The sequence below is a fragment of the Haliotis rufescens genome, unplaced genomic scaffold, assembly GCF_023055435.1.
Source record: "Haliotis rufescens isolate VD_foot unplaced genomic scaffold, xgHalRufe1.0.p SCAF_6, whole genome shotgun sequence".
Taxonomy (NCBI): domain Eukaryota; kingdom Metazoa; phylum Mollusca; class Gastropoda; order Lepetellida; family Haliotidae; genus Haliotis; species Haliotis rufescens.
In genome coordinates this window covers 45,931,830-45,958,883 of record NW_025964334.1, presented here as the reverse complement: position 1 = coordinate 45,958,883, position 27,054 = coordinate 45,931,830, and the positions used below count along the sequence as shown (strand labels likewise).

Here is a 27,054-nt window from a genome sequence, read left to right as displayed (position 1 = left end):
CTGGAGAGGCCTCACAGAACATTCTGTCCACCTATGTCCTGGAGAGGCCTCACAGAACCTCTGTCCATCTATGTCCTGGTGGGGCCTCAAAGAACCTTCTATCTATGTCCTGGAGGGGCCTCACAGAACATTCTGTCCACCTATGTCCTGGAGAGGCCTCACAGAACCTCTGTCCATCTATGTCCTGGAGAGGCCTCACAGAACCTCTGTCCATCTATGTCCTGGTGGGGCCTCAAAGAACCTTCTATCTATGTCCTCGTGAGGCCTCACAGAACCTCTGTCCATCTATGTCCTGGAGAGGCCTCACAGAACATTCTGTCCATCTATGTCCTGGTGGGGCCTCAAAGAACCTTCTATCTATGTCCTGGAGGGGCCTCACAGAACATTCTGTCCACCTATGTCCTGGAGGGGCCTCACAGAACATTCTGTCCACCTATGTCCTGGAGAGGCCTCACAGAACCTCTGTCCATCTATGTCCTGGTGGGGCCTCAAAGAACCTTCTATCTATGTCCTGGAGGGGCCTCACAGAACATCCTGTCCACCTATGTCCTGGAGGGGCCTCACAGAACATTCTGTCCACCTATGTCCTGGAGAGGCCTCACAGAACATTCTGTCCACCTATGTCCTGGAGAGGCCTCACAGAACATTCTGTCCACCTATGTCCTGGAGAGGCCTCACAGAACCTCTGTCCATCTATGTCCTGGTGAGGCCTCACAGAACATTCTGTCCATCTATGTCCTGGTGAGGCCTCACAGAACCTTCTGTCCATCTATGTCCTGGTGAGGCCTCACAGAACATTCTGTCCATCTATGTCCTGGTGAGGCCTCACAGAACATTCTGTCCACCTATGTCCTGGTGGGGCCTCAAAGAACCTTCTATCTATGTCCTGGGGGGGCCTCACCGAGACTTCTCATCACAGTATGTGCAAAATATGGTGTCTTCTTGTTAATCAATTATCATTAACATGTGCACAGTGTACCCAATCATAAAACAAAAAACAACAGATGAATACTGTCATAATATTTTATTTACATGCAAACAGACTGTATTATAGAGATATATTATGCTGAGTAAATGTATATTATATTGAAGCAGTTCTGTTGCTGTGATAAATCTCATATATTTTCTAGACTCTCTGTACAACAAAGACAGGTTTGATATGGAGACAAAATGACCAGACAACACCAAATGCTGAAGCTTTCACCCTCACAAAGACAATGAACCCTGCCGCTTCAAAGGAAGAAATGTCCTACAAAACATGCAGAGGGATAGGGCTGCTACACATTCACAAATGGAGACAACTTATTGTGAGGCTTCTACATGGGAATGGGCAAAATTTCCCCTTCTTATTCAGTTACTATAGATTGCAAATGTGACACTGGAAAACAAGGAAAGTATTCAGGATGTGTTTTGTTAACAATGATCAGTTGTGTGAACATGGCACCAGAACAGTAACCGCTGTCTAAGTCAACTTAAAACAACAAATGGCTGCCAAAACTCTGTCTGCAGATTTTAAAGAAGTCTTTAGCAAGAGATGCTTGATGATTTCAGACAGACATGATCACGTGCCACCTGCATTCTTTCCAAAAGTAACAAAATTTGGCACATGCTTGAGATTATTTCTAAATCTAGAGTACAAATACATGCATGCAATACAATCCAATCTACTAAACAAAAATAGGTGTAACTATACATCGCACACAGAAGCAGGGCGAGACAGAGACGAGCTGACTGCCTGAACACACAGCAACACACATGCATTAACAGTAATGGCATCATTACTAGGAAGGTAGGAACCGGCATACATTACAGTGTTCCCTACTACAGTGTAAACACTGACTATATCTTATTCTCACTTGACAAGTTTAAAGCCAAACTTTTACATTTACTTAATATATGTTGACTACATAATACCTTAGGAATATTTTAATAAGACAATACCACTATTTTGCTTCCATGAATCTGGACCAAATCATGTAAAATGTTGATATCCTAATTTTTTTATTTGAAAACAATTTTCTTCTTCCAATGATGTTCCTACTGATTACCATTCATAATATTCATGATATTCTGGGAGCACACATAATACTTTTTGCTGATGAGACAATAATGTCACAAAATACAATGGACCTAAATCTAACCTACATACTGTATCTGTACTTCCATAGGTCTTTTCTCATCGACACACCACACAGACATACTGAGTAAAGTGCAATGAATGGATACTGGCTAAATGGAGTTACCTCCCTTGCTTCAGAAATCTGACAGGAAAGTGCCTTTCTTTAATGTAAGATGAGGTCTGCTGTATATGAAACTGGATTACCGAGGCTGAAATGACTGCACTGAAGTCTTCTATTGATGCATAGGTCTCCATGGGATGAAACTGCATCTTAATTCTACACACTGCATTTCCCTCGCAGTTTCCATGGTGGATTGTTCACTACTGATCTCTAATGCATTTGATAACATTGCAAACTCTCCAGCAATTATTTTTAAACTAAAGACAAAAGGTGGGTTGAAATAAATTAAAACTTACTGAGAATCAAACAGAAATCAACAATATTACATAAAAGACAAACAACTGGCAAAGCCAAGATATCCTGGCATTCAGGAATATAATGCTTCCAACACTTAACAGCCTCATTAAAACATCAACAACTCATAACATACAGAAATGGTTCTGCGTCATAATGATCCATCTATATATACAATTGTAGTGACTTCACGTGCACATCAGTGGCCTGTACATGTTTTCAGAAAGTAGGAGAAAGTACAACTATGTGTGAGTTTGGAGTTTATTTCAGTCATATCACAATGTGTGAGCCTGGTGAGAATAACCAAGTGATGCCTAAATGGGCTTTACCACTTTGCATAAACCCACAAGCATGTGTGTGGGTAATAGTAATCAGGGCAAAGAAGGCCGATCCTGGCACATCTTGCCTTTGGTTTTGTATGTAACTATAACCCCCCTCCCCAAAAAAACTAAAACTTTTGTCATAAGGATAATCACATATTGCCGGAAATTAATCTACAATGATCTTGTTGGTTGAAAATGAACTTAATATAGCCATTTGACATTACGTCTTGTATGAAGTACTCAGTATGAGTGCTGACCATTATTTCAAACATTATCATATATAAATATAGAAGGTGGGGTGGTGGTAGTCGTGGAGGACGATGGGTGCAGGGAAACAAGTCACTACTGACTACTGATGTCAGTACAGATGGCAGGGACATGCTTCTTCTCACAGCAAGCAGTAAACACACAGGGCATGCAGACAGTTCTTGTATGTACAGCTATAGAAGGAGACTGCAACATGCTCCACAATAGCAAGTCTTGGATCACAACTGCCACATCTTTGTTCTGTGTGGACAAGACATGAACACATGCAGAACAGTTTTGTTCCTTTAGGACAACACATGGACTCATGCACTACATTTTGTTCTTTGTGGACAACATATGGACACATGCACAACAATTTTGTTCTCTGTGTAGACAAGACATGAACACGTCACCTGTACAACATTATTTGTCTATGTAGACAACACATGAACACATGTCACATGTACGTCCATGTGTGGAGTATTGTGTAGTAATGTGCACATTTAGCTGGCGGCTGTAGCACAGGGGGGCAGCTCTCAGAACTGATACATGCACTAGTAGAAATTCTTTGCCACATCCTCTTTAGGAACATTGCACTGGAAATACATTTGTTCATGCATAAACTAAACAGGCAACATTCACTTGCTGTGTTGCAACAGAAGCTTAATGAGAGACAAGTTGTGTGAAGCACTCGTATCATCTGGCCTTGAGATATGTAGATACTGGCAGCTGTATTACTGGCAGTCACACACCACGATGCATGATGTTCACAGAGTAACTATATACATCCATGCAAGACTCGGACAGCCAAGTTCCACGCACTGGCAACACTCAGGCCATACTCTCTGAAGGCCCGATCTGGCTCAAAGCTAAAACTAGAATGTCTCGTTTCTCCTTATAGAACCTGAGTTCTCTCCCAGCTAGTCGTGCAGATTCTAACTCTTTCTCAGATATTTTCAACTCCCTAGGGATGATTGAACAATCCTCCTGTTCTCGTGCGATCCAGTCCAGTGCCATCTGTGACCGCATGTCATCGTCCAGTGCCCGGTGGGAGTAGTGTGCCAGCACTTCCTGCCGTGAGCAGCTGCGTTCCCGCATGGCCTTGAGACTGCCGTTCCAGTGCAGCAGTTGGAAGACGGTCATCAGTTCCTGGAACTCCAGCATGGTGCGCCCCCTGTTGGCCTCAAGCATGAACTTAAAGGCTCCGATACCTGTGCTGGGGTTCTCAATGTCAGACTGGCTTCCCTGGTAGACAGAAGAAAGGAAGAATTTTTACATTGTTTTGATTGGCAGAAATGGTACATCTTTCACATTTAGTCCATATAATTATTGGATGTAAAAAGGATATATATATATCTAAGATTATTGAAATATCCATAGTTCAATGTGTGCAACTAAATGAATATACTGATAAGGGCTCCTTAACTACAAGCAATCTTTGTGTTATGGCACCCTTAACTTTCATACTCAGGACTAGACTTGTGATAGTCGTAGTGCCAAGATGCCTTTGTGGGAGGACTTTATAACTTTATAACATATTCCAGTGTTACCCTATTTCTGTAATAAATATTACATGCGGCATGAAAAGGACATGTTGCCTTGCCGACTAATGCATCACTGCTCCTCCCGGCCTCTAGATTCGGGCCTTAACACAAGGAACATCTTTGCTGCTTAACAGCAACTGTAAATAACCGAGTGGACCTACAAACAATGATGGCTTTTTTATGATGATGACGATGATGATTATGGCAAGCATGGGTTGCTGAAGACCTTTTCTAACCCGGATCTTTACACGCTTTTAACTAAGTCACCAAGCCTGATCATGCTATCTGTTAGGTTGTTTGGCATGACAAGGTTTCTGCGAACCAACTCTTTCCTGGAATCACCCCTGAGGCTGCTGAATCACAACAGACATTTTCTCACCTTGAAAGAAGCGAGAGCATCCCGTATGGCCTTGTCGATGAAGTCGTCAGTTATTTTCCTTGAAGGATGTTCGTTGAATACAGAATTCATGAGTGCAATCTTGGCAGCACTTCTTCTTGCCTCTGCCTTTGTCGAGCAGTTCTGCAAACAAAAAAGTTGGGAATAAGAAAAAAAATACCGATACAACATGCCAAAATGTGAGATCGGGCTAGTAGACTAAAACGATCTTGGCTACCACTACACGTCTTAAAGTTCAGAAAATGTTTGAAACATTGCCACCTGAATCCTTCTCCCAGCATGATAAGGTCATATATGCAATCTAGAGCTGAGTATCACCTGGTATCTTGCGATACTATTGATATCAATATACAGAGAACAAATAGTAAGAAATTATGAAATCACTGAAATACAACTCTAAATCCTCTTGCTTCACACATTTATTTATTATTATTCTCAAAAACAAAAAATATTATCAACAAAAAACAAAACAAGAACAAAACAGTTTTAAATGAAGAGCTGGTTGTTAAATGTAATAGTTAGTGGGCCCATCCTCTATCACCTCGTCCCCGTGTTCTGCCATTCTAACAAGTTGCGCTATGCTACTTCTGCCATTATGGGAGGTAACTCAGTTCCTGTTCTATTTTCAGCGTAACGCGATCTCACACACTGACAATTCAAGTAACGTCTGTACCTATGTATCGATGATATTGTAGGTATTGGTAAATCGTTACAACCCTAATACTATCTATATCCAATGCTGCAAAATACCATCTTCCTGAGGCAAGTGTGTCCACTAAACATCCTTAAACTAGACTTTGGTATTAGGCCTAGCTAGTGGACTCTCTTGCCTCAGGACATCAACATTTAACTACTCACATTTGATTTATTTATGACAAGACTGTTTCATTGCATAACAATATTCAAGCTATTTTCCAAATTACTTTGTTATGACAATCACACAAGTTTTTTTAACATCCATTATATTTATGAACAGTGTTCGAAATAAACATTAGCCCGAGGCCAACAGATTTGTTCTTTGGGTGATAGTTTTCAATATTAAGCTGTAAACATGGTAATGAATCATAACACTAGCATTGCTTTGTGAAACGGTCCAGCTTCAAAGTACTTAAGATTATGAACTATTTCCTGCAATTGTATTGAAAAAAAAATCTGGAACACATGCTTCAACAATGTGTCTATATCAAACATGTCACAGAGCAAGATAAAGACAATCAAGCAAATTGTAAATAAATTAAATAAAGTAACCAATAAAATCAACAAACATTGTCAAGCATTTAAGTTACTATCTTTTTGTACAATCATGTAATGTAAGTCAAATAACATCTCATTATTTGTCACCTCAATTTTTAGGCTCAGACATGATGCAAATAAATATATGCATGAGAAATCTTTGTCACAGGTCGTAACCTATCGCGATATGTCCATGAAGTTCAGGTCGCAATTTACTGCTTAAAACTTTAAAAATAACACGAACTAACCAAAGGCTTTTGTCTAAATCTAAAACATATCATACACAAGGATGGTATCCATTGCTGTAATTTGACTACACTAGGTCATGTGCTTGACTTTGACCAATTGTGATCCTTATATTAGATAACAGCAAAAGTGTCATAAGAAACCAATTATCCAGTATTATCCCATGTGACAACAAGAATAATCCTGGTGAGGTTACTGTAATATTATTGATTTTCAGGGCTTTCTAGTGATACCAAACATCAAACAAATCTTTGCATGTTATTTATACAAAGCTTTGAAAACGGAGGAATTTACCGGTATTTTCTCATGCCACTGAGCGGACCTGTTATCAGGAAAAGTATGTTATGGTCTTGTAGCAGTGACACTTAACATGCTTAAGGCTCTCAGTTTACTCTGTGCAGTTTCAGACAATGTTTATGAAGCACTTGAAATTCTCTGTTTTCTGGCGACTCCAACTCTGTGGAGGATGTGGTGGCATATGTATGTGAGATTAGATCTGTGTGTACAAGTTAAATAACCAGCAACCAGGTGATGTTGAGAATGTATGAGCAAAAAGAAGGTCATAATTTACTGACAAGATCAGCCTACAGTAAACCCTGTTTGGAAATGCAGTGAAGCACAGGGAGGTGTTCTATCTCTGATTACAGGAACCGAGACAGTACTCAGTATTAAATTTCACCAGTTCCTCACAAGACAAAAATGACGTAGCCTGACCCAGAGCAGACTGTCCCTGATATCAACCTGCCCAGAGCAGACTGCTCCTGATATCACCTGCATACAGTAGACTGACCCTGATATCACCTGCACAACAGTAGACTGACCCTGATATCACCTGCATACAGTAGACTGACCCTGATATCACCTGCATACAGTAGACTGACCTTGATATCACCTGCATACAGTAGACTGACCCTGATATCACCTGCATACAGTAGACTGACCCTGATATCACCTGCACAACAGTAAACTGACCCTGATATCACCTATACCACAGTCGACTGACCCTGATATCGCCTGCATACAGTAGACTGACCCTGATATCACCTACACCACAGTAGACTGATCCTGATATCACCTGCCAACAGCAGACTTATTCAAATATGTGCCCTACAATAGAGAGAGCCGGTGAAATGACTGTAAGTAAATAAATCAGTTGTATCAAAGCTTGATGACAGTCCCCTTCCAAACACTGCCAACCTCCTTCTTCAGTTACCTATATACTCTTTAATAAAAGCATTACCTGTCTGTCACTTGTTCATTTCATGTGAATTTCAAGTCACCCAAGCTGAAACTGTATTCCTGTGATTGTGTATGCATGAATAGATGTGAAGGCAGGCTTGTGACTTGTTTATTTCTCTGTTGTGCTAATACATTGCAGTGGTTGTATGGCTGGGTAGACTGACAAGAGATGGGATCTCAGCTGTGTGACTTGAACATGGCTGTCAGCATACAGCAGCCAGTCACCTGGAACATGTGCTCTCTAAACATACACCTTGACCGTTGGCCAGTCTGTTATCTGTCATCCGAATTACATTCCAGCAGCAGGCCCTAGGTGTCTGGTGGCCTATCAAGGCTTGACTTGGGTGACATCAACACAAAACTGTCATTTGTTTCAGGACTTTCGATAACCTCACTGCCTTTGGCTAATACACCAAGTCCACTCATGTATCATACAATGCTTTAACACAGGTGACACATGATTACTTCTTTAACCATGTTAACCTTTGAAGTCAGCTTATGCAGGATTCTGAACTAAGGCCTCCTGTCAGGAATATGTTTGAAAAATCTCTATTTTGTATACAATAGGGATTTTATTAAAGTCCTAATCTTCCTAAATTCAGAGGTATTTAACATTGTATTTTGAGATTACATTCACTGAAATATTAGACAATAATTTTTATTGAGCATTAAATTATATTTTTTTGTCTGGTTATTTGTGAAATACAGGTTATCTCTACAGAGCAATAGCATTAGTTATCAGATATGTATACACACACAGTCGAACCTCACTGTGTTGAACACATGGGGACATATATATATATGTATACACACAGTCAACCTCATTGTGTTGAACACGTGGGGACATATATACATATATGTATACACACAGTCGAACCTCATTGTGTTGAACACGTGGGGACATATATACATATATGTATACACACAGTCAACCTCATTGTGTTGAACACGTGGGGACATATATATATATACGTATACACACAGTCAACCTCATTGTGTTGAACACGTGGGGACATATATATATATATGTATACACACAGTCAACCTCATTGTGTTGAACACGTGGGGACATATATACATATATGTATACACACAGTCAACCTCATTGTGTTGAACACGTGGGGACATATATATATATATGTATACACACAGTCAACCTCATTGTGTTGAACATGTGGGGACATATATATATATACGTATACACACACAGTCAACCTCATTGTGTTGAACACGTGGGGACATATATATATATATGTATACACACAGTCAACCTCATTGTGTTGAACATGTGGGGACATATATATATATACGTATACACACACAGTCAACCTCATTGTGTTGAACACGTGGGGACATATATATATATATATATGTATACACACAGTCAACCTCATTGTGTTGAACACGTGGGGACATAGATATATATATGTATACACACAGTCAACCTCATTGTGTTGAACACGTGGGGACATATATATATATATGTATACACACACAGTCAACCTCATTGTGTTGAACATGTGGGGACATATATACATATATGTATACACACACAGTCAACCTCATTGTGTTGACCACGTGGGGACATATATACATATATACGTATACACACACAGTCAACCTCATTGTGTTGAACACGTGGGGACATATATATATATATATATGTATACACACACAGTCAACCTCATTGTGTTGACCACGTGGGGACATATATACATATATATATGTATACACACACAGTCAACCTCATTGTGTTGAACATGTGGGGACATATATATATATATATATGTATACACACACGGTCAACCTCATTGTGTTGACCACGTGGGGACATAGATATATATATGTATACACACAGTCAACCTCATTGTGTTGACCACGTGGGGACATACATATATATATGTATAAACACAGTCAACCTCATTGTGTTGACCACGTGGGGACATAGATATATATATGTATACACACAGTCAACCTCATTGTGTTGAACATGTGGGGACATAGATATATATATGTATACACACACAGTCAACCTCATTGTGTTGACCACGTGGGGACATATATATACACAGTCAACCTCATTGTGTTGAACACGTTGGGACCTGAAAAGAGTTTGAGTTATTTATTATTAGGGGTTTGAGACATCATGAAAATTGTATGCTTATGTTGGATACCATGGACTTGCAGATGAGTTTGAGACCAGGACTTCGACATGTCCAAGAGCGACACAAGACTCAAATGTATTTCAATAAGAATAGGACATTTGTAATTCCAACTTTGGAAGTTTTAATGACATTTTAATACCTGTATTTGAGTAGTCCATATTTGACATCATTGTTAACCATATTAACAGAGCTTTTGACATTACTCAAGTACAAAATTAGCATTACATAATTACTTCCCTACGAGGGCTGAAGAAGGAGATGCTTGAGATTCAGGTGGACTCTGCTCCATCAGGTATCAATTAGGATAAGACCTCTGCCTGACATACGGCAGCCCTCACTCCATTGTCACTATCAGGGTTGATCTGGGTATAGAAGGTTACCTTCCCACTTGCAGCCACTTAGACAGGGGGCAGGACAAAGGTTAAACACATGCAGGCACCAGACCATGAAAATAAGCCCCATCGCAACTGTCTTTCACTTACACAGAATATTGAAATGTCTATGTACTTTTGCCGCAGGATAAGTAAATTTATCTGATTGATGTTCCAGTGACTAAGATGTCACATACCTAGAGAATCGATTGACACTGCAATCTATTAGCCTCTGGGTTCAAATTTAATACATATATAGTGAATATTTTACATGTTCCAGATTGAACATCAAGTCAGATGTATAAATGAGATGTTACAACATGATCTTTGGTCTGCAGGGAATTTATCGAGACCTTCTCCCAAGTCTGCAGCAAATGTCAGTACACATTCCCAAATTAGAATCATAAACTTTCCCAATTCCTGTTAATAATTACCGATGTTATGGCTTTGTAGACAAAGCCTTAAAGGTGACTTGTATTTCACTGATAAAGTAAAAAGAAAGTGACTTTCATGCTTCCTCATACATTATACATATAATGCCAGGAAATAATATCATTAAATTTAGAAAATATGAATTAAGCAAAATTTAGAAAAAATAAATAAAGATTTTCCCAATTTCCTAGTTTAGAATCCTAGATAAACCCCAGGAGGTGTCGGCACAATATCCATTCCTGTGTCTTGTGTCACTTTCTACCCACATCAAGCTGACAACAGTGTCCGAAATAAGTGCATGCCCGCGGCTGGTAACTTTTTTGTCAGGCTCCATGAAATTTTCTTCTATCTGCCCGACTGTCAGGCAGATAATTTTAAGACTACTTACAGATTCAGTTTAATTATAACAAGTGACTCTCAAGTGATTGTTTGCATTATTTCAACTGAATCATATTGTCTCTTATCTTTATTATTTTTAAAATATTTATAATGTCTGAATGGGGGCAGGTAGCTTTGAAAATGGGCAGGCAACACTTATGGGTCACCTGTCCGACTGTATTGTTGGGTTTTAAGATTATTTCAAACACTGGCTGACAGGCCAAGATGATCGTGTTGAGTCCACATTCTACCACATGTACTATGACTGCCTGCTGTTAGGTGTTTGATAACCTCACAACAAATGGATTACCACCTGTCTGTTGTTGGGGTAAACATGGCTAAAATCAATCTGTAGTTGTTTCAAAATATATTCATTTTATCACAGCAAAAAGTTAGACTTTTGTGTATGAATTCAGTGATGCCTAATCAAGAAGGTAGATATTATTAATACATATTTCTTAACATTAGTGTTTCCAAGATGTTTCAACTCCGACACAATATAGAAAATATATAAAGTAATTCATTAAATATTGAAAGAAGACAAATGTCAACATACACTAACCATGCTTACAAATAAAGTTTCCCTGCATGCTGTTTATATTTGCAATTCAGCATAATTCCTAAAACATCACAAAATACATACAGGGAAATAAACAGGTGCTGACAACACCTATGGTGTCGAGCTGACATGTGCCCGCGTCCCAGACTATCGGAATACCACACCACATAGCAGGCGTTCACCGGAGTGTGACCACCACTTGTGTAACTGCCTATGACAGATTCTACGTGTATTCCACACCTGTTCCACGCTGGCCAACGACACAATGCTAGCGACACTGAACCCAACAGATGAGGATAGCTGGACAAGTCACAGCAACAAAGAAAACTGTTTCTGTGTCTACAGACAACAAAATAGCCATAAAATGCGCTCTGTTTGTACTGATAACAAACTATTTAACCTGAAATAAACACAACGTGGCAAGTGTGCCTAAAGAAGAGGCTTTTGTTCGAAAGTGTCAATGACACATGACATATTGTTAGGAGTGATACCCGCATCAATAAATATCCTCAATACCTCTTACAGATCTCATTTTAATTGTATATCTTAATTCTTCATTATCATTCTCTCTCCACCATTGAAGGGCCACCAGCTGTTTTGATATTTCATCATTGACTAAACCATGTAAACTAACATTTTGTCATTTCACAATTTCATACACATAATTGATAGAAGAAGAATAACATGTTTGAAAATATTTAAGTCTGCAAACATACGTAAAATGTTTTTATTATTCCATCAGTCGTGTGTGTGAACATAACCTAACACACCAGGAAACTGTATTGTAAGACCATGATGGGGAGAATACAAGTAGCATGAAAACAGGACGTTTTGTACAAAATTTGTCAGTTCCATGTTATTTGCCTAACACTGCAAAAAGACCCAAATTTAACACAAAAATGTTGAGATCAAACTGTTCAAACTATAACATTCCCGACGGGCCCCAGCAATGTGTTCGGTCAATGGCATATCTCCAGTAGTGGTCTTAGCATGCAGCATTGTCTGTATAGCTGGGAGGGCGGGCCGGGCAAGCACCGCTCTCATGTGTGTGATTACATCGCAAGCTATTGAATAAGGATTATGAGATACCAAATTGAGGCTGACTGCCTTGTAAAGTACACAAACTCCATGGCTCCTATAGCATGTATAAATGCTGTATACCTGGGTATTGGGATATTTGTAAAGATATAGCTGGTTGTCGGCTCAAATATCTGTTTGCAGGATGCTATAAATTGCTAAAGGAAGGACTTCATATTGGCTGATAAGAATGTCTTTAGATAAATATGTTTACACGAGCTGGTTATTCAAGCCGAGGGCTGAATGAAGTAACCGACTTACCGATGTACAAGTTAGTGTTGACAGAGTGAGATCTAGTGTATATACCTGGCAATTCCCATGGCTTTGCTCAATACTGATGCCATTAAACTACTTGGTGTACAGCTAAGTAAACATGACAACTATCTTGTGTTGAAACGTATCAACTTCACACAAACTAGACTCCAAACTTTTAGAGAGCACTGACATAATATTTGCTAGCTTGTTGAGAAGCTGGTTAACTGAATCCTGCAAACATCTTGTATTTTACCCCACAAAAACTTCTGGAATTCAACACCTCAGAAGCCGGGATACTAGTGGTGAATGTTGGAACTGTTTGTCAGTGGAATGCTGATGGGACAGTTATTCATGGATGTGGTCCAGGATAGGGAGACTTGTACATTCCACTGTTGATATTCCAGTGTTGACATTTGATATTGTGTTAGACTGATTTGTATTTCTCCTGCTAGAGAGTTTTCGTGTTAACAAACGCTGGGTGATGTTGAACCTTTGCAGTTTCTAGCAGGGCTAATAGCACCAATGTCAACAAGCAGCTAAATGCTGTCTCCACTGATCTTAAGGAGTCCTGATTTCTGTCCACATAAAACATATTTAAACAAGTCCATGTTGTTTCTAGCATTTTTTAACTCTATTAACTTATAAAACATGAAAACTTGTGACTGAAACTAAATAAATTGCTTAACGTGACCTCAACATCCCTTGAAGAAAGCTGCAAGTCAATCAGACCAAATGTTTTCACACATTAGACATGTTAGAGGATGAACAAAAAAGCTCAGTTCAACTGGCTTTTAGGACATCTCATCTTGGGCAACTGGTCTCTGACAATAGCATCAACATATTGTTATAAGTCAGTTTTCATTTTCATAGCTGTCACAATCTCTTCCAAGCAAATGATCACATTACCTGAAAACTGCCAAAGCAGCTGCCTCCAGGTAGAGTGACGTAGCAGACGTATGGCGGAGATGAGGCCGGCTCTGACTCGTACACCACCAGGGCGCCATTCTTCAGGTCCGCGCCCCGCTCTAACTTCATCTGCCAGAACTCTTGCAAAGCCTCCACCACATTCACTGAAATAGGGGAGACAACTCTCATTAAAATGACCTGCCTAAGGATAGATAACTCCCTGAATGGTAACAAGATATATGTGTCTCTGTTTTGGAATTTACTTTTAAATTCACCAGCGCACATACATATCAGATAAAACTTTATACACATATACATTGTGTCATATTAAATAGACCCATGTGAGCTATACCAAAATATTTTTACCAACCACAATGACATGATTCACTAGTTTAAAATTACTATTCTGAGTACAACCAAAATGTTTTTAAATTCAGGTCTTTGAGGTTCAACAGTTTTCTTTGGAGAAATTGTTCCGAAAAAATAGACATGACATTCAAAGTATACATAGGTTAACGACCCATTCTCTGTTTCAAAGGGTACAAACAATTTGGCTTCATTTTAAGTAATTCGTTTGATGTAAGAAAATCAAGAAGGTAAACATGCATGGTAAACTGTCGGAATATGAGAAAAGTTACTAGTAACAATTAAAAAAATATATGAAAAGGCATGTATTGGTTTGTCACTGGTTAGAACAAAGTACAATCTGGACAAGAATTGTAATGATATTTTCATTAATTGCAATTCAAGATGAAATAGGAAACTCTCTACATTAGCACTAGCTGCAACGGAACTGTGGTTGCAAGTCGTGAAGAATGTCTCCAAATATGAAATCAAAGCTTGGTAATTATCTTCCCAACAAGCCATAGCAGGTGACCCCTCAACCTTCCTTCCAATCAGAGCTGGTGTGAACAAACAACAGTAATTATAGTGTTGACAGAGGGAAAGCGGTATTATCTCTCAGATTTACCAACATCGCAGGAGGAAGTTTAATGACGATCAAGACAAATCTCTCCAGTTTATCCTCATGTCTCTACACACGATCAACACCTAGAATCAATACAACCGCCGTCGTAGCCCAGCGTGACCCTGCAATACTCCAGTTTCTGCCACTACAGTGGCAACATCGACGAGGTGGCAAGGTGCACAGGGGCGGATGGAGCAAAGCGTGCTGATGAACAGTTTCTTCTACATATACAACATACATACAAAGGAATAGACAAACTCCATGACAGACACCTCAACATCCACAGTGTCTGACAAACATGACATGTTGGAATTTTTGCATATGGCACAACTTCTGAAGGAGGGGACACTCTGAGCAGAGACAACCCAGGCTGCCTGGAGTAGGAATGTGTTAATACAGTATATTTACCTGACAAAAAGTGAATAACTCACTGACCTCTACAGGACAAATAAATATTTGCATTACCCTGTGGTATTTGCAGTAGATATTAAACCATGTTATACTTTGAAGTAATGTCAATAGGCACATCACCGGTTGAACTGTGGTGGCAAATATGCTACAGACAATGAGTTGGACAAAATGTCATGAATCTAATACCTTACTCAAACTACTTCAAAAGATGCACGAGTCCCGTGTAGTTCATAGCCATGACAGAAAGATATGTCTTACTCGATCACAGAATACAGTAGCTTGATGTATCCTCAAAGGTTCCTTTGGTTCACAAGGAGCGTGAGCTCAATGATTGTCCATATTCCATTGAAACATGATCAACATGGACATGGTTGACAAATCTAAAAGTCCTAAAACTGGCATGACCCAATCCTTTCTCCCAAGCCATCCAACATGATGACAAAAACACATAAACAAGTATCAACTTACAGTCTGCAGAGGCAAAGTCATAATCCATTGGCAACATTTTGTAAAATGAATCCCAAATTGTGTAGAACAGAGGTTGTGTGCACTGTTGCCTGAGCTGCAGGTTACACCACAGTTGCACTGCACCAGACCGTCCCTAACATGTCCACTGAAAGGCGCCGGGCATCCCTGTCTACAGACTGCTGTGCTCTCCCTGGCCCCAAGTGAACAAACTGATCCTGCTCAGTATTGAATCATGTTTTGCCAACATGGGCGTTTGTTTTTCCCAAGTCGTCACAACAAGCTGCTGCTGCAAGCCTCACTGGCATCTTGTGGCATTCGACATGAGGTTATGTGTAGCAATAGCTAATTACACAATCGTCAAAATAAACACGATGTAAAACAATATTCTAGTCCTAACCCACTCTTCTGGCGACAACTGCCCTAATTAACACCTCTATTATTACTGGTGTTTATTTAACATGTTTGTTCGGTGCAACTAATTAGCTGCCCAGGTGTAATAATCTGTAAATTTAACACCCTCAGCTGTCAAAGCTCAAAGTAATTACCTTTGACACAAAGAGGGGGAGAGAATTATATATTTAATCAGATGGCCTGAAGACATTTGTTGAAATGAAATAAAAAAAGCCCAATTAAACAGACAATACCTAGCCGCAGTATTTCTGGACTTCAGCAAAGCCTTCGACATGGTATGGCATGACGGACTCCTCTCAAAACTATCACAAAATGGAGTTGAAGGGAACATGGCAAACTTCATAGACAGCTTCCTGCAAGACAGGTCGCTTTCAGTTAAAATAGGGAACAATCGATCGGATCCTATGGCACTGGACAATGGCACGCCACAAGGCAGCATTATAAGCCCAACCCTGTTTAATATCATGATCAATGATCTTTTTGACCATGTCAACTCTCCTACCCAAACTTCTAAGTTCGCTGATGACGGAGCAATATGGGTAAAGCACAGAGATATCTCACAAATCAGAAAAAAACTCCAGTCAGCCCTGGACGGAGTAGATCAATGGTGCAATAAATGGGGATTCACCCTTTCAAGTGAAAAAACTGTTGGAGTTCTATTCAAACGCCGGGGGAAAGATGCTATGATACCCCGTGTCTCCATAAAAGGCAAACCTATCAAATTCGAAAAATCTGCAATATTTCTTGGAGTTATCCTTGATCAACACCTCACTTGGCGCAAGCATATCGAATATGTGGAAAACAGATGTCAAAAAGACCTGAACGTATTACGGGCAATTTCAGGCACATCTTGGGGCACATCGAGGGACACTCAGCTGGACCTCTACAAAGCTCTTATCAGATCAAAAATTGACTATGGTTGTGAGGCTTTTCACTCAGCATCAAATACTGTCTTGAGGCGACTAGACAGAATACAATACAAAGCCCTAATACTGGCCACAGGCGCAGCGACAGGCACCTCACTAGAAGCACTACAAGTAGAAACGGGAGAACTCCCATTGAAACTAAGACGAGAGCAGGCAATATTATCGTTCTGGGGACGAACATCAAACCCTTTGGTTAAAAAGATATGGCAAGACAAAAACGCTCGAGATGAGGCCCTAGCTCGAAAAAATCCCTCACTAAAGCCATCTGGGATATTAGTACGTGAACTCATTCAAAGTCACAATTGCGATGACATTCAGCCTCCAGAAAGTCACTACAAAGGGTTACACCCTCCCTGGACTTTACAAACTCCCAAAGTTGACACTGCTTTAACATCAGAAGTCACTAAAAGAGAAAACCCAACCCTACTACGTTCAGTAGCTATCACTAAAATTCAAACTACCTGGGACAGCTGGGCCCATATATACACTGATGGATCCAAGAATCCTATCAACAACAGTGCTGGTTACGGGATCCATATCCACAGCTCCAAACCCCAAGCACATTCAGTTCGCTTGCCCGATGGTCAGTCAGTATTCACGGCTGAATTGGAGGCAATTCATCATGCACTCAAACTCATACCGGAACTCCCGGAAGCAAAGGCAGTCGTCCTATCAGACTCGCTAAGTGCACTTCAGGCCATCAGTGGAAGAAACTCAAACTCCAGGCCAAACACAGTCAACAATATTCTATACGAATATACAAAACTATCGGACCAAGGGCAACAGGTGGAGCTGTGTTGGATCCCCTCTCACATAGATATTCATGGAAATGAAAAAGCAGACTCACTGGCGAAGCTAGCTCTAGACAAAGCGGATATACAGCCTATTCCCTTTAGTAAACTAGAGATAAAAAGCAAAATCAAAGCCTCCATAGCAAAAAGATGGCAAACCCAATGGGACGCAAGTAAGATCGGCAGATGGCTATACAAAATTCAACCCAAGGTCCAACAAAAGCCAAACTCATACTCAAATGAAAGGAAAATTGAAACTGCTATCTCACGCCTCAGACTTGGTCACAAAAAGCACTATGACAAGGTTTGTTCATCTTGCAATCAGGCTGAAACCATTGACCACCTGTTACTAGAATGTCAAGACCATGCCCCGGCCCGGGCTAGGTTAAAACAAGAATTGCAGTTAGATCCGCTATCTGTCATAGATCTCCTAAAGCCAAGAGATGCAATAGCGAAGGCCAAACTAACTCTATTTCTGAGAGATGGACAGCTGCTCGAACGTATATAAACAGAGCAGCCAAGGATAAAAATGAAATCATATCAATATAAGAAAATAGAAATCATATCAATGCAAAAACAGAAATTATGTGAACACCGAACTCACAATAGATATGTGAACCCTTCTCACACACAGGAGTCCCAAAGAGGGACAGGTCAGCCGAAATTGCCTAGGCAGAAGGCGACCTCTTAAACACCTAATGCAACAACAACAACGACATTTGTTGTTGCAGCACTTAATCCTATTGCAGATAAGGATGAGGATTGCTGACACACAAGTAACAGGAAGCTTGTATGTTGTACAGTATCACATATTGTTATCTGTGTTCTGGTAGAGTGTCACTGTTTCACACATAGACCTAAACCCTCACCTGGAGTGTAGCAAGGCGACATATTCATGTAATATTTCAATCAATGATGACTTCATCTCAACAACTGTTTTATCAAGGCATGTCATGAAAAAGGGTAAAAGTCTACATGTTCTAATCAGCAATTAAATACCGGAAAATATTCAGGTTTTTGTTGTTCTAGTTTGCTTGGGTTGGGGTCACAAATAAAAACATCACACAAACATTTAAAGTTGTATTTATGGTATCTGCAATTCCAAATGTAATGGAACTGCTTGAACCTCAAACCCTTTCAGTATTTATGGTCATGTGATTTCTTTTAAGCATAAACTTAATTTATCCATCCCAAGAGAATACTATCACTGAATTTCATTAAGTTCTGAGACACTCTTCACATATTCAGGATAGCACTGCACATAGAAGCACTGAATATTTAATAAACACGCAATTAGCACCCATTAAACAAATACAATATTCTCAGCAAGGTCAAGGGGAAGTCATGCATATTTAATCTGACTTGATTAAAGGACAAAAGGATGTATTCATTATTCAGAAAGCCATATGTAGTCTTTATGTACAGCATTTAGCGGGTGACATTGCTTGAAATATCAGAGTTCTGGAACCATGGTAACAATGCCTTCCTTTCAGACAAGGAATAAATTATTTGAGTCTTGAAACCAAATTAGAAGAAAAGATATTGTCAGATGCTGTTGATCAGTGTCCATTGCCACTGTTTTTTTTCATCATGACAGAATAATCTACTATGATGAGCTGATGACACAAAATACTTTCATTATAAGTAAACATGCTAAAGTTCTACAAAGTTGTCGTTTTTACATGATGGTATCTTAGACACTGAAAATTTGTCTACAACATTTGTTTATCAATAAACATAATAAACTTCCTGCTTCTCTTTGGAAAATGACAAATTAACTTTGAGAAAATATAACATTGGGAGTAAAATAAGGGAGAAGAGTTGCAAAGATTAGGGTGGGGCTAACATAAGGGGGGAGAGTTGCACAGATCAGGGGGGGGCTAACATAAGGAGTAGAGTTGTACAGGCCTGGGTGGGGCTAAAATAAGGGGGGAGAGTTGCACAGATCAGGGGGGGGGGGGGCTAACATAAGGAGTAGAGTTGTACAGGCCTGGGTGGGGCTAAAATAAGGGGGTAGAGTTGCACAGATCAGGGGGGGGGGGGCTAACATAAGGGGTAGAGTTGTACAGGCCTGGGTGGGGCTAAAATAAGGGGGGAGAGTTGCACAGATTAGGGTGGGGCTGACATAAGGAGGGAGAGTTGTACAGATTAGGGTTGGGCTCACATAAGGAGGGAGAGTTGTACAGGCCTGGATGGGGCTAACATAAGGGGGGAGAGTTGTACAGGCCTGGATGGGGCTCACATAAGGAGGAAGAGTTGTACAGATTAGGGTGGGGCTAAAATAAGGGGGGAGAGTTGCACAGATTAGGGTGGAGCTAACATAAGGGGGGAGAATTGTACAGGCCTGGATGGGGCTAACATAAGGGGGGAGAGTTGTACAGGCCTGGGTGGGGCTAACATAAGGGGGGAGAATTGTACAGGCCTGGATGGGGCTAACATAAGGGGGGAGAATTGTACAGGCCTGGATGGGGCTAACATAAGGGGGGAGAGTTGTACAGGCCTGGGTGGGGCTAGCATAAGGGGGGAGAGTTGCACAGATTAGGGTGGGGCTAACATAAGGAGGGAGAGTTGTACAGGCCTGGATGGGGCTAACATAAGGGGGGAGAATTGTACAGGCCTGGATGGGGCTATCATAAGGGGGGGGGGGGGGACTTGTACAGGCCTGGGTGGGGCTAGCATAAGGAGGGAGACTTGTACAGGCCTGGATGGGGCTATCATAAGGAGGGAGACTTGTACAGGCCTGGATGGGGCTATCATAAGGAGGGAGACTTGTACAGGCCTGGATGGGGCTATCATAAGGAGGGAGAATTGTACAGGCCTGGATGGGGCTATCATAAGGAGGGAGACTTGTACAGGCCTGGATGGGGCTAACATAAGGAGGGAGACTTGTACAGGCCTGGATGGGGCTAGCATAAGGGGGGAGAATTGTACAGATTAGGGTGGGGCTAAAATAAGGGGGGAGAGTTGTACAGGCCTGGGTGGAGCTAACATAAGGGGGGAGAGTTGCACAGATTAGGGTGGGGCTAAAATAAGGAGGGAGAGTTGTACAGGCCTGGATGGGGCTAACATAAGGGGGGGGGGGGGGGGGGGGATGTACAGGCCTTGGTGGGGCTAACATAAGGGGGGAGAGTTGTACATGCCTGGTGGGGCTAAAATAAAGGAGTTGGGGATGGGGGTGGGGGCTAACATAAGGGGGGACAGATCTACACACCTCTCACACTGTCCTACTGCTCTAGCCTGAGGTGACAGGGAAGACATAACATCTATCCATGTCTATATCATGTAGCCGGGGAGCTTTCTGCCTCAGTAACCATGTGGCAGGCATGTCAATGTCTTGTCACTTACACAGGAGCAGAGGAAGAGACATCACACTGAGAACTGTGGGATCAAGTTCTCTGTGCTAACACTACACAGTTCTCAGACAGTAAGACTAATGGTTTCACTTTAAAAGCCTTTCAGGCCTATTACCCAAGCCATCAGGGCTTACAAGTGTTGTAATTTTAGATAGCAAACATTCCTCACTTCAGACGAAGGCTCTAAACAGGAAATGGGTCACTCTGTAGTGTATATACTTAATTAATTTATGACATTACACACTGTAATTTTACTTAATGATTGAATTATCAGGAAATAAAACCTTGCTACTTAATGGTTGTAATCTGAGGGTTATTTCAAGTGGATAATGAGAATAGGTTCCAGCTGGATTCTACCTACTTGTTAGATAGAGTTTTTATTATGCAAGCCTTCAACTGGATACTCACCAATATAAATTCAAATTTAATTTTGGCTGGCTAAGCAACCATTGTTGTTTTGTCAGTGCCATGATCACGGTACCATTCCACAGAGCTATCTCATTCTTAGTGCTAAGACTATTTATATCTCCTACTTCAACAGACTTGAGGCAGTTGTAGCACTAAGATCATGTCATGGAACTGGGCCTGGACAATACAATGTTGAAAGTCAGTCAGTGACCAAATATAACTGGACAGCTGTGGATGGCCATTATGATTTGTCCATCTTGGACTTACATAGCATAGCATGTACTGGGGAGCCTTGCAGTAAATATAACAATTTCTATAAAGCTATGAATCTGTCTTCACCATATTAAGATACGAATACACTGTCCTTGCTGGGTCCTGCAGAAAAATTGGTCCACTGAGTGAGTTGGTTTAGCACAGCAATGATCAATATTTCAGTTATATCACATGTTTGCTTGAAGTGGGAAGGTAGCCTGAAGTGATGCAGGTCTTCGACATCTTCCACTGTTGAAATGAGCACAGGTCTGGTGCTCACAAACCGAGAAACATAATCAAGGTGAACTGGGATTCGAACCCACTATCATAGGTTTCTTGTACGCCTACTCTGTACAGCGAATGACGCAGCCTTATACGACAGCGCCAACCATGCCCCCTGGTCCGAAGTAACGCATGCTTGTGGTAAGAATCATCTGACATTGATTGGAGGTCAGGCCCTGTGATTTGGCTGACTGCAGCAACGCATCATTCTAATATGGTGGGTTTGTCTGGTTGAGAGGGGTTTACAGGTCCATGTGACATAGCTGGAATAGTGCTGACTGCGGTGTTAGACAACACTCACTCATGCATGTTGTAAGAGGCGACTAACGGGATCGGGTGATCATGCTCGCTGACTTGGTTCATGCATGTCATTGTAGACCAATTGCGTGGATCGTTGCTTGTGAATATTGCTGAGTGCGAGGTTAAACAACAAACTAACAAAAAAACTAACACAGTGTTTGGTAGCACTCAATAAAAATCAAAGACAGCCATTAAAATTAAACCTGAGAACTTAATAGGCTGCTGAAGAATATTAAGAAACTTAGAGTTAAGCACAACTAAATAACAAACTTAAGATAAGCTGACTTATCATAAATTTACATAACTTATCACTGCTTATCCTGATGATGAAGTGCTGCATGTACCCTGACCTAATTCACGGAAGACAAACAAAGAGACATGACAGAGTAGGTGAGTCAGAATCATAACAAAAGCCCTGCTTTCAAACCAAGCTTAACTTCCAGACTTGCATCAAGAAAACTGGAACTAAACCCTCGAACAATTACTCCTCTTCCAATGTATCACATGTAGTTCTGTTCCGATTAATGAAATCATCAAAGATTTATCAGGAGGTTCAAACAGCCAAGTAAACCAAAGCAATTTTCCATAACTGAACACAAATGATCTTAAAACCATGAAAGAGTTTGGTTCCCTGGGAAGGTTTGTTCACTACTTCAAGAACTTACTGCTGAAGAAAAAAGTGAGGCCAGTTTTTATAAAAATAATAATATAGTGCTGAAGTAAGCATTCTTGGTAATCATGTTGATTCTTGTTATGTCTGGTCTAGTTTTATTGAATGGAACATGCTAACACAGAAAATGATGCTGATCAATTAATTTTGTATGATCTAATATGAGAACATGATTATTAACCAATTCCCAACACTAATCATGTGTCTAAAATCAAGAGAACATGAGCGAGGGGACACATAGCTGGATCACATACCACAATTACTAGGTCTACATCCTCACTGCAAGTCACAGTCACGGAACATGAGACAACTAATCATTTGTTTGTGTGTTTGTTGCTTAACACCAAACTCAGCAATATTCCAGCTGTATGACAGGTCTGTAAATAATCGAGTCTGGACTAGACAATCCGGTGATTTACATCATGAGCATCGATACACGCAATTGGGATATGATGACATGCATCAACCAAGACCACCCGATTCTGTTAGTCGCCTCCTTTAAATATAGTCGCCATTTACAGCAAGCATGGGTTGCTGAAGACCTATTCTACCTCGGATCTTCACCGGTCAAAACAAGCTACTGACCATGCCGATGAAAATCAGGTAGCTGGTATTATGATTTTATTAAAAACATAATTTACATTAAACACATGTTAAAATAAAAATAAATAAATATTATAAGATTATAATTAAATGATAATAATAATGATAACAGTAATTAGAAATCATGGAAATAATTGTGTTAAACAGTAATCATGGTAATTATCACGATTATCTAATCTAATTATTGGTATTTATTTTTCTTCAGATTTTAATATGACCATTTGTCTGCTAGTCTCAAGAATAATCGAAATCTGAGTGAACACTTGTTTTCTCCCAAAATCTAGTTATGTGATTTAAGTCATTTGTCTGGAACTAGCAGTGGAAGCAATGATTTTCCTTCTGGGGTTTCCCCTGGACAAATAGTATGATCAGCTGATGATAGGTTACTCAAAATACACCGAGCATACCACAACATGTAGAATAGCTGAATAGTTGAGAACATGGTTTAGTTTAAAGAGGCAAAGGGTACTAACATTACTATTCCATTAGTTATTTTTTGTATATACAAGTGCTACTTATGGACAGTCAATTCAGCTGGCAAATTGTTTGAAGGATTCTGGGTTAGAGACAGCACAGCTTCTCAGCCTGTTACCAGGAGAAAACATAGAGGGATTAGTTGGTTCTTCCAAACAACTAGTTTTTTCGAAATGACCTCCGAACTAGTTGGATATAACGATGGTGTTTAACCCTGAAGATCTCAAGTTATTAACTGAATTACCTGGTTGTAATACCAGTCATGCTAACAGCATGTATCTGTAATCAAGTTAGTCATCATCATGATCACTGAGCATGTAGTGAGCAGTCCATACCGTCATGGAATATTGAATAACTCATACCACCACAAAAGTATTTAAAATACAATAAAGACCTTCAACATGATCACATTGCACATTGTTGAGTATTTGGGATAAGGCAGTTACTGCATGTAAATAACACTTCTTTGAGTCACCCTGTCAACAGTAATCATTATTCATATATTCTGACATTGTCCAAGCTCTGTGCTCTAAATCTCACTCTAAATCCTGTGTTGAACACTCATCGTCCCTGCAACCCGAGAATACAGCTCAGGTTCATGAGAAACTGTCTGTTACAGGTAATAAAAAAAATATCCTTTGAAGCTTGTATTTTGCTAATGTCCTCATTCCACCACCTGTATTACCAAGCCGTCCTGGAGGCTGGCCTTGTGCCAGAAGCCAACAAACTGACAGAGGGCTGTTCAGATGGATTTAAGTGTCTTGTAGGGCTGCCCTAAGCATGCTGAGACAGTTTCATCTCCGACATGTAATAACCGGGCTTTATGCTGCTCGTCTAACATGGCGAAGAATTGGTCTGACTGTTCAGCAAAGAAATACATAATTTATTCTGCCCTAGCTTAGATAAACATGGTGTTTTACAGCCAAAATGACCGATATGAACATGATATTGAAACACAGGATGATTTTGTTGAAAAAGACATGTCAATGAACATGATGAAAATCACACTGAAACAAAGATATATATATTCAAATGCTGATTACCATTAAACATTTCTGATGTGCAGATATTCAATTTCAGACCATAACCCCCCTTCTGATACATGTACTAAAATAATTGAACAACTGCTAATGGAGAAACATATACATCAGCTGTACATGAGTAATATACTAATAATGCAGAAATTAAATCCTGTGTGTCCAGGGGTCCATAGATGTTTTGCAATGGTATTACTGTTTATGAATCTAGAGATCTTCTAAATATTTACTTTTTAACAAGAAGGCATTGGCAAGGACCCCTTGATTCTTATCCTTAATTCTGAACATGACAATGCAAGCCTTACACTTTACCATCAAACAATCAATAACTGTATTGAAAGATGAGTTTGTGCATGGTCTTAACGTAACAACATACACAGTAAATGTCTAAAATCATTATTGTAGTTTAACATGTTTGAGGACATTGCCACATAATCTATGCAAAGGAAATGTTATTCATAACACTGAAAGTACTGGTCTTTCTTTAGAACAGATATGCCTTTTTGAACAACATATGATATATTGACCATGTTGACCATCGCTCCATCATGTGTCAATGGTAAGCTCTGTTTACTGACACTCAAACTAAGTGAATCCAGTCAAATGTCACATGGGAATTATATTCAGTGGGAATAAGTAGTAAGATATCATTCAACATGCCCAAAGAATCATCATAGCAATGTAATTTCAAGCTTCTGTACCATATTTTGACTATTACCATGTTTACAGGTGCCTTGATACATCTGTCATCACAATAATTTGAATAAATAGATTTTTTTATGGTAATTTGTAAATATAACCATGATAACGATTACAAAAGATTCACCTCTTCCATATCCATGTGTGTGTTTAGCAAAGCTATTGACAACAGCATCCACTGCTTCCTTGAGGACAGTCTTTGCACGAGCCTCGGTAAGGTTCCCGCCCTGAGGACCGAGGAGATGTGCAGCGGCTGCTGCAGCTGCAGCCCCTTGTTGGAAGGGTGGATGAGGCTTAGGTGCAAGAAGTGGTTTCCCTGTTCTTGGGGCTGGCATTGGTCGACCATTTCCACCACCAGATGCCATTGTTTATTTTGGTTTGAAACTTCACTGGCCAGTAATGGTTATTCCTCCAACATGCATTATATGTTGGGACTGACAAGAGACCATCTATCCCACTCTACAAGATAATACACCTAAGAAAGGAATCCTGTAATCTACTCAGTCAACATAGGAAGTAGCCAAGTTTATTTCCTTGATCCCCTTCTGAAAAAAATTCACGACTGACAGCTATCAAATTCTTGAAATGATCAATACATTCCTATGTCAACCACTTGCAATTGAGTGATAGCTTCTTGTGACAGTAGATCAAGCTTCTTGGTTAGGCAATCAACAGGCTATGCGGATCCCTCGCAGCGTGTCTAATTTTAGTTCAGATGAACGTGTCAAAAAGATATCCGTGTCTTTTTCTGGTCCATTCAAGTATAAATCCAAAGTACACATTCGAGACACTCACGATACCTCCATATATCTATATTATGCACATTTACAGTGCCGCTAGGAGGACACAAGTCAATGACGCGTCACATGTCTGTGCCCACTGTAAACAGTAAATACACACAGAATTCACCGAGGCGAGGCGTCATCTCAAAACAACCACAAACTGACTTGGTGATTTTTGTCTTTAAGCGCTCACGGTCTTCGTAGAAATACGTTGAGTTGGTCAGTCAAGACCTCACATACATATTGTCCAGTTCATGGGGGTATTACGTACATCGATGACCCACAAATGATAATATAAACCAGGTATATCTTTCT

The 27,054-nt window shown here is 40.2% G+C and overlaps 1 protein-coding gene across 2 annotated transcripts; it reads right to left on the bottom strand.

Annotated features, from left to right (window-relative positions):
* Positions 1-1,009: 1,009 nt before the first annotated feature.
* On the bottom strand, positions 1,010-26,819 carry LOC124142928 (LIX1-like protein). Of its 2 annotated transcripts, none has more exons than XM_046511652.2 (4): positions 26,085-26,819; positions 13,906-14,069; positions 5,027-5,167; positions 1,010-4,348 (listed from the first exon to the last, which is right to left on the bottom strand). In XM_046511652.2, exons 1-4 carry the CDS (start codon positions 26,320-26,322, stop codon positions 3,935-3,937), a joined length of 957 nt encoding a protein of 318 aa, XP_046367608.1. In that variant the 5' UTR covers positions 26,323-26,819; the 3' UTR covers positions 1,010-3,934. The 2 variants fall into 2 exon arrangements, with proteins under 2 accessions (XP_046367608.1, XP_046367609.1); XM_046511653.2 differs by lacking the exon at positions 26,085-26,819 and adding an exon at positions 15,752-15,941.
* Between the last annotated feature and the right edge of the window lie 235 nt (positions 26,820-27,054).